At 40.0% G+C, this 14,984-nt stretch overlaps 1 protein-coding gene across 1 annotated transcript in view; it reads left to right on the top strand.

The window, feature by feature from the left end:
* LOC126383943 (glutamate receptor ionotropic, kainate 5-like) overlaps positions 1 to 14,984 on the top strand; it is a 169,337-nt gene that overhangs the window by 45,988 nt on the left and 108,365 nt on the right. Inside the window, exons 4-6 of the mRNA XM_050034709.1 lie at positions 3,603 to 3,768; positions 8,944 to 9,122; positions 13,801 to 13,854. Coding sequence (XP_049890666.1) covers positions 3,603 to 3,768; positions 8,944 to 9,122; positions 13,801 to 13,854 — 399 coding nt within the window. The remainder of the gene's footprint in view (positions 1 to 3,602; positions 3,769 to 8,943; positions 9,123 to 13,800; positions 13,855 to 14,984) is intronic.

The following is a 14,984-nucleotide window of genomic DNA, read 5'->3' as shown; positions in this document are numbered from 1 at the left end:
CACACAGGACATTTCGGCCCCTGACCTGATCCTTCATTCATCACTGATGTGATTCATTTTTCAATTTGTTGTTAATTTTTCAGATTAGATACAGACTCTGTCAGTCACAGGATCTTTGCTTTGTGGAGTTTAAATTGAAACAGAGCAGCTTTAAAACTCTGTGTGTCTGAAATAAATGAGAAAAGCTCTCAGTCTGGTGTAAGTTTGCTAAGCATTTGGTGCAGACACAATCCATTTTTCCCACTGATAACTTTGGTAAATTTTTTTGATTATAAAAATAAGGAACAAATAACAAATAGTTGTGTATCGCGCTGTACGGACACTGAACAAACACTTTCCTAGGAGGCAACAGGTCATAACAGGCTATACAAATGTATCGTTTGATATGAAATTGACAATACCAAAATACACAGAATGATACAAGATATTTTTTTTTGCCTCAGGAGGAGTGTTATAATTAGTTCCACCTTGACTATATTCAAACATTCAAAGCATCTGAACTTTATGATCTCAGTAATCTGCACTTCTGGGGAATGTAGGCATGCTGGATGTAATTTTATTCAAATCCCCACCAGCAGTGGAGCAACACCAACACACAATCTTTCTTTGATACACAACTCTCCCCCTCTTGCTGCTGTAGCTGTCCTGGAACCTGCAGATGGGTTTCTTAGCTCTGCCGTTTTATTTGTGTTCGTCATAGTGTGACTGAATCAGTCCACTTGTTGTACTAACCTCAGTACGTAGCTAACAGCATAGGGCTAGAAGTGTCTGGGGGGAACATAGCTTGTTCACATGTATTCGACATTACATCCATCAATCTGCATACTATGTATTCTGTGTGGGTCTATGTGTAACAGACCATGACCCCCCTACTGTGACAGCTCAGTAAGAATATAAAAAATGGTTACAACCCTTGTAAAAAATATTTTTTAATGCTACAATTAGCACTGCAGTCTCTGCCCCCATAAGTCCTGGGCCACCAGAGGGTACTACCACTAGGTAAGGGACTTGTGGGTGCTAAAAACTACCATGCGGTTCAGCAACTAGATTTAGAACCACATTTAACTTCTACATGGGTTCTGTCCATGGCTGTATAAATAGAACTGGATACAACATTGGCAGAGGAGCCTCGTTCACTTCTATGAAAGTTGCAGGAGCGCATGAAGTCAGAAAAGTTTGGCAACCTGAGTATAAAATTATTCTGATCTTACTTCTGAGACTTCTGCCTCCTGAGCAACTAACTTGCAGTTTAGCCCTCGACTAAGTTGAATGGGGATAAAATGATTAATACTGTGCCTCTTATAGACTTTCAAACTGTTATCAGACCAAATAGATCAAATCCCGATAGTCAAATGAGTCATTTCAGGGGGGGTTTAATGCACCCAAAAAGTTTCCATGGATTTACAGATGTCTCTGAAACAATTTAACTGTACAGGAAAAAGTCTTTTTTTGCCCAGTGGCAGCATGTGATGGACCAAGAAATTGTAATTCCACAGACTGGCCAATATGTCAAATTGACTTCAAAGCCTGGCGCTGTTTCTGGGGGCTTGGTCCTATCCTTTGTATCCTTTTGTTGAAATTGGCTTTGGCTCCAAACTGTTTTCCAAACACTGTTGTATGTGAAAAAAATAATAAAATAATCAAAACCCAATGTGTTGGAGTGTGTTGAAGTGGGAACCCTTCTCTCTACCTCAAATTGGTTTTAGACATTTGATGAATGTAATGTTACTGATGTTATGGACCAGAGAGGTCAGTGGGGCACGTTATGGTGAAAAGAAATAGTACGTACCACATGTTGAGTGGCAAAAGTCTTTATGGTTGGTCTGAATGGCCCTACTTGACGGCAAGTTGAAAAACTGTCTGTCATAGGTATGAGAAAGATACAATAATCTCTAAATACACTCATGGAAATAGAGGTGCTAACTTGAACCATATAGAGTTCTTCAGCTTGTTTTATAAAGGTTCCACTTGGAACCTATTAGAAGGTTCTACCTAGAATCCAACATAAAGGGTTATACTTAGAACCATCTGTGATGGGTTGCACCCAGAACCCCCTATGAGAGGTTCTACAGAAAATCCCTCTATGGTGCAACTGTTTCACGTGGAACCCTCTCTGGTTATTCTGTTCAGAACCTTTCTAAGGGTGCTAACAATCCTTTTTTGTTCCAAGGGTCTAATTTAGAACCAAACCAGGATGGCTTTAAAACATAGTACCTGACTACATTATCTATAGATCTCTCTCCCACTAATCATGGTTTTCGTGTACCAGGTTAGTCTCTTGCCAATGAAACCATGCCCAGCAGTCTTGGTCTTAGTGAGGCTCCTAAAGGACCAGAGCTGATGTTGTCTAGTGCAAAACACAACACAATGGTTACAATCATTTACATTCAAAAACATAATTTGAATCATGGGAAACATTCGATTATTTGAGGGTGAGCATCTTTTAACACCCATGTTTTCAATAACCCTTGAAGAACTATTTCTTCTGAAAAAGGTTCCTTGTATAGTTTTTAATGAAACCATTAGATTTACAAAGAACCCTTAAAGAACTCTTTCTTCAAAAAGGGTTCTTCAGAAGCAAATAGTTCTGGGTAGAACTTCAGCCTTTAAGGAAGAAACCTTTGGAATCTTTATTTCTAATAGTGTACAGGGATACCATTGCCCAAAATCGGACTGAAACAGGATACTTTGTTAGAGCTTATCGTGTTCTGGTGGGGTACCTGAACACTACCCAGGTTCCTTCATTCCAAAGGCAGATTAGGTTTTATGTTAAGGGAATTTCTGGAACCAGAGTTCCTTGGTCCCCAAAAAAGTTCCTGTTTAGATTTGGCCACAGAGGAAAGGAAAAAAAAAAAAAAAAAAAAATCACTGACTATCGTTTAACTGATCTTCCCTTTAGTTCCACCATGAGGTCAAATCTGATGAACAGATAGTTGAGCACAGTCATGCCCCTCAGAAGATGACTCCTTTTGTTTTGGACACTTGCTGGACTCTTTTCCGTTTTGTTAAAATTACTACATTTCTTCTTTCTTCCTCTTCCTTTCTTATCTTCTCTGAAATATCCATACATCCTTTGATATTAATGTTTCATCTGAGTGGAGATGAACACAAACTCTCTCTATGATTCCTGCATGAAACACTTTTCTAATATCACTGATGGTCTGGGCTTTGCTCCATTTTCAGATTTTCTTTTTGAAAGCGAACAAAGACTCGATTATCAGCGAGCATCGGAGTCTGATTAAAGCTTCCATTTCTGTTATCTGAACTTCCCGTAAAGCCTGTAAGGTTTGATGGTTTTTTTTTTTTCCAAACATTTGTTCTCTTGATTTCATCACCTTTTCTTTATTTCCCCTTTCTATTTCTCAGTCATTTCCTTGTTTCTTCATCTTTTTTTCTCCTAACTTTTCATTTACTTTACTTTTGATTCCTGTTCTAGTCTTGCCCTTTTCCTTACATTGCCTTTTCCTTTCTTTTATCATATTTTTATTTTCCCTCAGATCATGAAGATAGGCCCAAATGAAACCCTGAAGCTGACAAATGCTTTTCTTTCCTTTAGTTTTTCCTTCCCAATAACTCTTCTTCTTCCTCCCCCCTTCACTCAGATTCCTCACGTGAAGATCGGTCCGGAGGAAACTCCGAAGCTCCCCTACCTTCGCTTTGCCTCAGTGACTCTTTACCCGAGTAATGAGGACCTGAGCCTGGCCATTGGATCCATCCTGCGCTCCTTTGGCTACCCGACAACCAGCCTCGTCTGTGCCAAAGCAGAGTGTGAGTCCGTCTGTGAAGTGTGTGTTTGTGTGTGATGTCCTCCATTTCCTCCTTCACATCTCTTTATTTCCACAGTTTGAAGGTTACAGTGCAGCCTCCTCCACTCCAAGGCTGAAAACATTTCATTTTAGAGCTGCTCTTACCTCCTGCGTCTGGCTAGTCATTTCTCTGCTTTTATCCATCTTTTCTCAAGAGGTTTTTTTCCTCTCTGGTAACTTTATGAGCCCAACTGAATCTCCTTGTTCATCACTCATGTTTATCTGCTCTCCTCTGAATGTTCAATCGCCCGGTGTTGCTCTGCTGGACTTTGATACTTCAAGAAGTGCTGAGTGGCTGAATGTACTGTACCAGGGACAGTCAGGTTTTGTTCACATCAAACAGTTTTTTAAAGCTGTAGTGTTCAATGAGATTTAGGCCTGCCATGATACTGTAATTACATTATCGACTTATCGTACAATACAAGGAAATGACTTTGATTATTTTGCTGACCTTGATTATGCCCATTGCTTTTACATGCAGGTTTGTTAAATCATTTTAGCCAACGTGATGACAGAATTAACAGCAGGGTTTGCATGACCATTACAAGACCTGGACACAGTGATATGCCTTTTTTTGTCATCACCTCTGCCTACTTAACGCAAGTCTGGAAAAAAAAAAAAAAATAACACTTTAAAGACGACACCGTGGCTTACTGGTAGCCTGCAGCTGCGTTTTGAAGTGGAAGAGGTGTATTCCTGACAGTCTTTAGCTTGGCAAGCCCTGGGCAATGAGCCAAAAAGTCTGTTGTAGTTTTACCCCCAACAACTTCATCCTCCACTCCGTAAATCCACCAGCAAACTGCCCCGCTCCTAGACTGTCCATCCCGGGAGCCGACTGCAGCACAGTGGCTGGATCATGGAGGTAACGGTAGTGTTCCAGGAGCATTACTAGGTTTGTCTGTTACTCTCAAGAGCCATCGCTTTAGTTTTTGTTTGCCAGAAATCTCAAACTTAGTAATTTTGTGATACTCCTATAAAAGGTACATCATTTTTATATATACTTTCTTGTATCAACAATGTTAGTTACTTTTTTTAAAGTTTTTTTTTTTTTTTTTAACTCCAAGTCCAATGCCTGAATATTACTAATAATTCAAAAAAAAAAAGAAAGAAAAAAAAGTGCTTTTGGAAGTGGTTTGGAAAATTCCACAGGTAAACTGCTTAATTGGTAACAGGTGATAGTATCATTATTTGATACAAAAGGGGCATCCTCCAAAGGCTCAGTCTTTTACAGACAGCGTGAAGTTCACCACTTTGTGAAAAACTCCATGGTCATTTCAACAGTTTCAGAATCTTTCTAAATGCACAATTGCAAAGAATTTAGTGGTTTCACCATCTAAATTTGATAATAGACTCAAAAGATTAAGAGAATCCAGAGAAATCTCTGCATGTAAGGGATGAGGCTAAAAACCAACATTGAACGGTCCAATCATTGCATTCTGTTTTTATGTCTCCACAGTGGTGATAGCCGTGGCTGGAGGCATTATGTTTTTCGGTTGTCCATCTGTACCTACACTCACCTGTTTCATATGTCTCATCCTTAGACTTTGGTGGTCATTGGAAAAAGGTCAAGGTCACTGTGATCTTGTCTTTCTCATCCACGTGAACGTGACATCTTAAGAAAACCTTAAATTCTTCAAATTTGCCACAGACATAGACTTGGACACAAGTATGAACTGATTAGATTTTGATGGTTAAGGGTTAAAGGTCAAGGTTGCTGTGACTTTACATTTATATCATTCTAGTGAATGCAATATCTCAAGAACAGCTTAAGGGAATTTCTTCAAATTTGGCTCAAACATTCACTTGGACTCAGTGATGAACTGATAAAGATTTGGTGGTCGTAGGTCAAAGGTCAAGTCTTTGTAACCTCATCTATCTCATTTTGAAAGTCATATCTCAAGACCAGCTTGAGAGAATTTCTTCAAATTTGTGACAAACTTTTATCTGGACTCAACAATGAACTGGTTGGATTTAGATGGTCAAAGGTCAAGGTCAGTGTGACCTCATAATATTTTTTTTTTGGCCATAACTCAAGAATTCATATGCTTAATATGACAGACTTCAAACAAATGTCTAATAGGATAAAATGATGAGATGATGATATTTTATATCCAAAAAGGTCAAAGGTCAGCTTCACTGTAACATCATAATGTTCTGCATAAAACACTTTTCTGGCCATTTTTCAATGTCATATCTCAGGAATAGAAGGGGAAGTATTTGGTTGAATACATTATTGGTGACACTAGTCTTGGGTGCCCACCTTGAAACTGTGTTGATTGTATAGATCTTCTGTGCTGCAGGGGAGAAGATGTGTGTGAAGCATCCATGTTGTCACAGACATGGATGAAAACTGTAAGAAAAACTTAACCGGGTTGGGTTGTATATTATCATTATATCAGAGGCTTAAAGTGTAATATCATTTATCACAATTATTTCTGGGACAATACATCGTCCAACAAAAGTAATTATCATGACAAGTGTCAAATAAGAGATCAGGAGTCCCAGAGATAGTCTTTAGTTCTTTTCTTGAAAGAGCGCTGTTGGGTGATTATTTTATGTTTGTTGACTGTAAAACAAGGACAAAAGCTTGATGATGATCTATCATTGTTAAATTTACTGGGACAAGTAGGTATAATTTGTGTTATTTCTGCCTGAAACACCATTTTTTGTGGGCTCCACACATTCTCCTCTCTCTATTCTTTTTGGCGCACTTCCATTAAAACAGTCCCAATTCACATGTCAAGGTTCACCTAAGATGAACCCATTCACTAATTACTGCAATTGATTTTGCTGTGAAATTTAGCAGTTTTAAATGCTGGTGTGACCTTCCCTTTCCTCAGTTTCTCTTTTCTCTTCTTCCCTTTGTTTCCTTCCTTTACTCCTCTTTCCCTACTCCCTTCCACATTTCCTTCATCAATCTCCCTCCTGTTTTTCCACCTGACTGGGCTGCCCTGGCTCACTGTTTTAACACTGCTCTGCTCTCGCTGCACACTCTCTCTCAGTCTTTAGCCGTACCCTCATCCTGTTAACGCCAGTGTTTAACGGGCCTGTAATGTTGTCGTGAACGTTGCGGTCGGCCAGTTAAACCCCGTGGTGTTGTGATGAACGCTTTATGGTGCCGATTAGATGAGACACGCCTGCTGCTTCTGTCAGGGCCGGACGAGGAGATGAGACGAAGGCCGACCGGCCCTGAATGTTAAAACTGAAATGATGCAATAGCAGCAGCCTTTCCTAAAAGTTACCCAGAAAAATGTTTTAATAATAAAACTTTATCATCTTCTTTTCAATGAGTTAAAAGTCTCCTCCTAAATGTATGAATAAATTGAACCAAATATCAGTGAATCCAGGCTTTTTTTTCTGGACAGGTCCAAATTGATTGTCTGTGGGAAAATTAATGGACTTTCAACATAATCACCTTTATAGCCGTCTGTTTATTGCAGCTGCTCAAACCTTTCAGAGAAGAGATGGTTATTTGTCTCAAATGAGTACCAAAAATTTCTGGGACTTTTTATTTACCAAGTCCAAGCAATCATTTTAGTAAACAAGGTAAACATCGAGGGAAGATTTATTTATGGACTCCTGTCTCTTCCTCACAGCAGTCCTGAGCGTTTTAACAGTTTTTACCATAAATCTATGTTGGGAAAGGCTGACATATTTATTGATGTGTTTTAGTCAGCAGTTGCCAGAGGAAAATGTTGGCATTGTACGTTTCTGCAAACCACAAATATGTTAGATTTGTACATTTCATATCAACGCTTCTAAAGTGATGTAGTGTATAAGCTGACTTTGTTACCCAAGGTGAAGGGGATGGCGCGACACTTAGATGAGACACCTGCCAATCTGCAGATCACTTTTCAAGACCAGAAACAACAAAACCAGTCATGATTTTAGTGAGCCATTGCTGTGTTTCAAGCGGATTTTCGGGCAACAAACATGGTTGTTTTTTAGTGATCCAAAGCTGTTTTCAGCAGCTTTTTGGCCCCCAAAAACCGATGCTTTCTAGTGACGCCTAGCTTTTCTTTTCAGCATCTTTTTGGCCACCGAAAACTGATGCTTTCTAGTGACCTGTAAATGTTTTTTGTTGCAGCTTGTGAGACCCCAAATGTGGGTGCTTTTCCTTGTTGTGTTTCCTGCAGCATTTTGGCTCCCAAAAACTGATCTTTTTTGGTGATCCATAGCTATTTTTGCTGTGGCTTGTCAACCCCAAATGTGGGTGTTTTTCCTTGTTGTGTTTCCTGCAGCATTTTGGCTCCCAAAAACTGATCTATTTTGGTGATCCATAGCTATTTTTGCTGTGGCTTGTCAACCCCAAATGTGGGTGCTTTTCCTTGTTGTGTTTCCTGCAGCATTTTGGCTCCCAAAAACTGATCTCTTTTGGTGATCCATAGCTATTTTTGCTGTGGCTTGTCAACCCCAAATGTGGGTGTTTTTTTGGGGGGCATGTCTGTATTTACAGCAGCTTTTTAGCCTTAGACATGTATGTTTTTAATGGGACTTGTCACTGTGTTTCTGGCAGCTTTTTTGCCCCCCAAAATTGATGCTTTTTAGTGACCCATACCTGTTATGGTGTAGTTTTCAGACCCCCAAATGTGGCTGTTTTCCATAGTGGCTGTTTTCCATTGTGCTATGTTTCCTGCAGCTTTCTGGGCCCCAAACATGGGTGTTTTTTGGCGACCCCTGGCTGTTATTACAGCAGCTTTTCAGTCTCCAACTGGGGTGTTTTTTAGGGACTCTTCGCTGTGTTCCTGCAGCTTCTGGGCCCCAAAACGGGCAATTTTTTACAACCCATTGCTGTTTTTCCAGCAGCTTTTTAGCCCCCCAACATGGATGCGTTTTAGTGACCTGTCGCAGTTTTTCCAGCAGAGATAATGCAAAAAAAAAAGGTGATTGTTTTTATAGATACATTTCCTGTAGGGATGTGCACCCAAAACCTCGTATTTAAAGCCAAAACATGTCCTTTCTCTAACCATTACCAAGTGGGTTTTGTGCCTAAACCTAACCACATAGTTTCAACATTTCTGCTACATATTTACATGTAAATGAAATGTGTCCATTGTCTGCAGAAAAATTGGGTTGGTTTTATTATATGTTATATGCTTCTGTCACACACTTCCTGATTCTTGGCTCCACCCCATAGGCCTGCTGCGATTGGAGGAGCTGGTCCACCGCTTCCTCATCTCCAGGGAGACACTGTCGGTGCGAATGCTGGACGACAGCCTGGACCCCACCCCCTTGCTGAAGGAGATCCGTGACGACAAAGTGGCCACCATCATCATCGATGCAAACGCCTCCATCTCTTATCACATCCTTAGGAAGGTCAGGATGTCAAAGGTTTTATTGATCCTCACTGACTTAACTGTTGAAAGCAACACTGCCAGGGCTGCATCACCTTCTCTTTGAATATCAAAAGTTATCCACTGATAGTTTTACAGTGCAGACTGGAGCTGCTATTCTAATGCAGCATGGAATCTCATGATGTGAATAGTCTACAATGTAAAAACTGTAATATTGGCCAAGAATGGGCTCAGCTGAAATTAGCTGCCAACTCACTGACTCCACAGAAGCCAGTGGTGGAAAGTAAATATGTACATTTACTCATGGTAGCCTGTAGTTTGGCTTTAGCTTCTAACTATCTTTGTCTTTTTAACCTGTTGCTGCTGCTCAGTCAGTTTGACATCCTGGATATATCCTTCAAACACATTTTGTAGACCCCTCTGTCTGCTTCTCTCTGGAATCACTATTTCATTTTTCCAAAAATATGCTAATATTTCTTCAGGGAGTGCAATTAGCTACAGTGTGGGCTCCGTGTTTACTCTGACAGCTTGTCAGACCATCACAAAGGGGCAGGGCTTAGCAAATATTCTGCCCCCCACCCACGTGTGACTCTCAAGAGGGTAAGCGGTTATGAAAATAGATGGATGGATGGATGGATAGATGGATTTATATAGCGCTTTTCAGGGAACTCAAAGATGCTTTAAAAACAGCAACAACAGCAAGCCAAAAAAAAAAATAAATAAAAATAAAAAATAAATAAAAATTACGGGGGTTAGGGAGGGAAGTAGTCCAGAAAGGGCAGGCAAAGTACACTGATTTCAGAGGTTGTAGGCAGTTTTGAACAGATGTGTTTTAACGGTTTTCTTGAAAGTGGAGAGTGAGGAGGGTCTCTGATGTGTTTAGGGAGTGAGTTCCAGAGGGTGGGGGCAGCAATGGAAAAGGCCCTGTCCCCCCAGGTGGGGATCCTGGTGGGGTGTTATTACTGAATTGGTAGAACTTTGATAGCAGCTTTTCTTCAGTAAAGGCAAGTCTAATAATACGGCAGGGAGTAAAGTGAAAGCAGAAACAGCTTCAGTGAGATGTTCATGAAGAGCTGCAGACAACAGGATTTTACTGCACCTCTGCAAACAGCTCACCTCCAACAGGTAAACTTCTTTTACCTGTGCTGCTGTGGAAAAACACGCAACAAAATTAACAGGGGACTTTAGCTGTGGATCAGCCTGCTACTTTTAAATGTCATCACTCAAGACTAGCAGTCATCAGTTTAAGACACACCTTCAAGAAGGTAGCCTTGTTGTAATAGAAATGCAAATCCCTGCTTTGCCGGGCTGACCGCCCAAACCAAGCCATGCCAAGCCATCCCATGACTGTTAAAAAGGGGTACATGTCTCTAAATAATGTGCCCATGGAGAAGCATGTCCAAGGAGAATAAAAATGGTCCCAGGACCGGCCCCTGAGGCACTCCATACTTCAGAGAAGAAAATAAGGAGAAATGGATGTTGAGAGACACAAAACCTCCTGTACATCAGATAAGATGAATTCCATTAATTTAATTTAATAGTTTTATTTTTTAAATAGTTTATTCATAGTTTTTATGGTTTATGTAGAATAAGTATATCATTTGGTATAGACTGCTAGTGACTTCCCCCCCGCCAAAAAAAATAAAAACGCAAATGGCAAATAGCAAATGGCAAATGGCACCATTTTTTGATTTTAATGTGAATTCATTTTGTCAGTAAATACAGGTGTAGTTCCGTAGTGGCAATCTGAATCAATCGAATCACCTGAAATAAAGAAACACTTCAATAAAAAGGCCCCTGAGCAGTGCTGCTCCTCTGTCTTTTTGAAACATCTTTATTTTCTGCTTTGTGTGTCTGTTTCTTCCTCTGTGGTGGTTACAGAGTAGAACAGGACCTTCAGACACGGGTTGGTTTCCTGCCAAACTGGCCAGTAGAGTCGACAGATTTTACAGCCTCAAACTAAATCTACCAGCTCTTGGCAGGTTGTAATTTCACTCTCTGCCCAGTAACCTTGGAGGTCTGAGAAGTTTTGAATACAAAATAAAAGCGCTCAGTAACTCTGTCATGTTTGTCTTTTTTTTCCCTATAAACTCAGCTCCTGCAGGCAGAACACAGCAGAGAGAACCTCACAGTGTGTGGAAGGTTAATGGATTAATAACAGAGTCAGTTTGAAGGTCTCCACTGTGAGGTTGCCAGTTCCAGTCCCAGCCTGGCTGAATATTTGTACTGGGAGAGTTGTTCTATCAGGTTCTGCATACAAACAGTGTGAAGCAGCAGCTGCTCAGAGGCAACATGCAGACATGAACACAGGAGAGAGCTGTTTGTTTCTCATCTCAAACCTACAGTCAGTGCAGCTCATTTTTAGGCATGACCACCTTCGTGCAATAACCTTAACCACATGTTTTTATTGTAACCATGACAGCAAAGCTCTCCTAACCTAAACAAAAATAGGGATTTTAACCCAAACCACAATCGTTTTCACCTATTGGAAATATTCTGTTTGGTGTAGGAGAGGGTTGGTGGAGTAGAGTGTGCAGGAGGCAGGGCATGATGCAAAAAGTATGCAGAAATCCCCGGGTTTTGTTCACAAAGTTTATAGTTTGGTCTTTAACGACTAAATCTCTTGCCGTGTCTTTGATTTATGACAATTTTGGTATCAGCTTTTACTGACAGAAGTCCTTGAATGTAGTTGTGTGGGAGGACGCCGGAGCACCTGGAGTAAAACCATGCTAACCAAGCCTCGAGGAACAGTGCTGGGTTTGGGTTTGGTTGAATTACAACTTTTGGGTCATCATATGCCATTTGACCCAAAAAGACTTTTTTCCATAGACTTTCATTGTGAAAGAGACACCTGTAAATGAATGCACAATTAAATCATCTTAACCTGATTGAAGTTAGTGGATGGTAGGGATGGCCAAATGAAGCCTCATGAAGTATTTTCTTTATTTATGAGCCCACTAGAGGGCGCTCTTGGTTTGTAGAGAGAGGCTCAAAGAATGGCAATTCAGTGTGCTTCCAAACTTTTGTTGAACAGAAAGTGCCATCTAGTGGGCTCATAAAATAAAGAAAATGCTTCATGAGGCTTCATTTGGCCATCACTAGTGGAAGGCTAAACTGGAAGTAAGCTGCCCATCCTGCAGAAGTTACCTGCTCGGCAGCTAAAAGTCTCTAGTATGCTTGATCTTTGGGCCAACAGTGTGAAAGATCTGGGTCATTTTATAATCTGAATGTTGAACTTTTAGGGGTTATGCACCACTGAGCAACTATCACTGGAACAATCAGGACCCTGCCTCCAACACTGTATCCAGCTCTCTTAAATGGCCATGTTTATTGTTTGGTGGCAACCTCTGGTGGCTGCAGTAATTATGATGGGAGCAATGAAGGAAGTTAAATAACATAATTTTAGTATAAAGAGCGAGGAAGCTGGCGCAGGGAGTAGGGTCAAACAAACACAGACTTTAACCCTGGAGACTGTTGTTTGTGTCCTGCATGAAACCAAATGTCAACATTATTTAAAGTGAGATACATAAGTTATGTTACACAGTGTTGGGCAGTAGCATCACTTAAAATAGTGACGTTACAAACTTAACTACATTTCTCAGTGGTGTGATGGTAACGTCACTACTTCCCAAGTCAATTAGCTTTTCATTAACAAAGTTGATTAATTGACCGAGTAGCACAGTAGTGTCCACAAAAGTTCCAAGCTATTTTAGCCAAATAAAAAAAAAGACCCAACTTGGTCGAGAGAAGAGCAAGAGAGACAGAGAACAGCTTTAAGAAGGAGGAGAGTAGAGAGAAAGACATACTGATGTCACATCTTATTTGCAGGACATACTTATGTTCTAATGTCCCCAAAAAAGAAATGTTTTCAATAGGTCTGTTTTTGTTATTGTTTATATTACTCTTTTATTTATTATGGTTTTATTGAGTAAAAAATATAGTGTTTAAAAGTAGCTTTGCAAGTAGCAGGCTACTTTTGCCATTTTCTCATAGCATAACTTGCTGTATTTCTCTGGGGATAACCCATATCCACAGTATAAGACTGATAACCTCTAGTAATATCCATTCCATTGAGTGATAACATCTGAAACAGATGTGCTTGCTGTATGGGTCCGACAATGCTAAATATCGGGTAATTGAGAGTAACTTTCTTAGGACAGAGTTTGGGCAAGAAGTCAGACTGATCACTGTACTGCTTGCAGGTGAAAAGATGTGGAGACATCCCTGTTGAATTCCGGCTATGTTTGACTGAAAGTGTTTGGATGTCTGGGTTACATATAACCACAAAACCTCCAAACCATTATAGTACTACGATTATAGACGTCTAGACGTTTTTTCATCACATCAGAGCAAACTGAGCTCTTTCAGCTGTTGCTCTGCTTCTTATTATTACCTCCCCATACTTTTCTGAGCAGCTTTTCATCACTGACAGCTCCTGTAGTTTTATTCTGGGACATAATCACTGTTTCATGTTGTTAAAGAAGCAGGAAGGCTCCAACATAGAGTGTCAGGATGAGACATAATTGTCTCCAATTTAGGACAAACTCCAGTGAGCAGGAGGAGGGATATAAAACAGATGGTTCCCTTGTTTTTTTTTCTTAATAAACTGTGACTCATGTTTCCTTAGATAAAGTTTTAAGATTTGTACTTCCTGTTTCACGGCACTGACATTAGTTTCTTCTTCTTGTGGTGATCTGCAGGCAAACGAGTTGGGGATGACGTCAGCCTTCTACAAGTACATCCTCACCACCATGGTAAGAGCTTTGTCTTTTCAGTCATCATGACACACTCATCATCCATTAAACTTCTTTTCCTCTTTTATTCATCCTCATAAAGATGAAGGTGCTCGTCTTTTTTTGTACAATTACAGGTGCCCCCCTTTTTTCTTTCCTTTGCAGTTAAACCTCAATTTCTGTCATCTCCTTTCTTTTGTCCGAATCTATTTATGTAATTTTCATTTCCTTAATTTCATTTACTTTTTTCCTTTTCTTAAACCCCTCATCTTCTCTAATTTCCCTGTCAATGTCTTTCCTTGTTCCTTTTTTTCCTATACTACCTTCTTTTAACTCCTTAAATTCCCCTTACTTTTTATTCTTTGTCATCCAATTGCTTCCTTCATCTCCTTCTTTCCTATTTCCTCCTATCATGTTATTCTTTCCTTTCCTAAAGTGCATCATCCCTTATTTCCTTTCCTTTTCACTCCTAAGTCATCTCACCTTCCCTCATTGCTAAATTCTGTAACTCTTTTGTCCTCCATTTTAATTATTTCCCTGTCTCTTTTTCTTTTCTTCCCCCACAATTTTATTTCCTTTTCTTCACCATCCCTTTACATTATTTCCTTTCCTATACCTCCTCTCTGACTCACTGCTCATTTTCCTTTAATATCTTATTTTTGTCCTCACCCCCTTTTTTGTTTCCTTTCCATTACTAAATCTCTTCCTCCCTCCTTTATTTTGTCCTTCCCCCCTTCCATCTCTTTCCTTTCCTTTCCTTTCCTTCCCTTCCCTTTCCTTTCCAAAACCTGTCCTCCCCTCCTTGTCCTGTCCTTTTATGTTCCCTCTGTTGTCTTTTTCTGTCATCTCTCATTTTCCTTTAATCCCTGACACTTCTTCTCACATCTCCTCTTTCTTTATTACTTTTCCTTTCATCTCCTTAACCTGACCTCCTCTCCCATTTCCTCTTCCCCTTTTGCCTTTAAATCTCCCTATTTTCCTGTCCTTCCCTGAATCGCTTTCTCCTCAGTGATACCATAACCTTTATCTTTTCTTTTTCCTTCTGTTTCTTTCCTGCCTATTTTCCCTCCCTTCTTTTCTTTCCCTAAATTATTTCCTCCACTCTCATCTCTTTCTGCAATTCATTTTTTTCCTTTTCAAAATCCTGTCTA

The sequence above is a fragment of the Epinephelus moara genome, chromosome 22, assembly GCF_006386435.1.
Source record: "Epinephelus moara isolate mb chromosome 22, YSFRI_EMoa_1.0, whole genome shotgun sequence".
NCBI lineage: Eukaryota > Metazoa > Chordata > Actinopteri > Perciformes > Serranidae > Epinephelus > Epinephelus moara.
The sequence above is the reverse complement of the archived record's forward strand: the minus strand, read 5'-3'. Positions and strand labels throughout refer to the sequence as shown.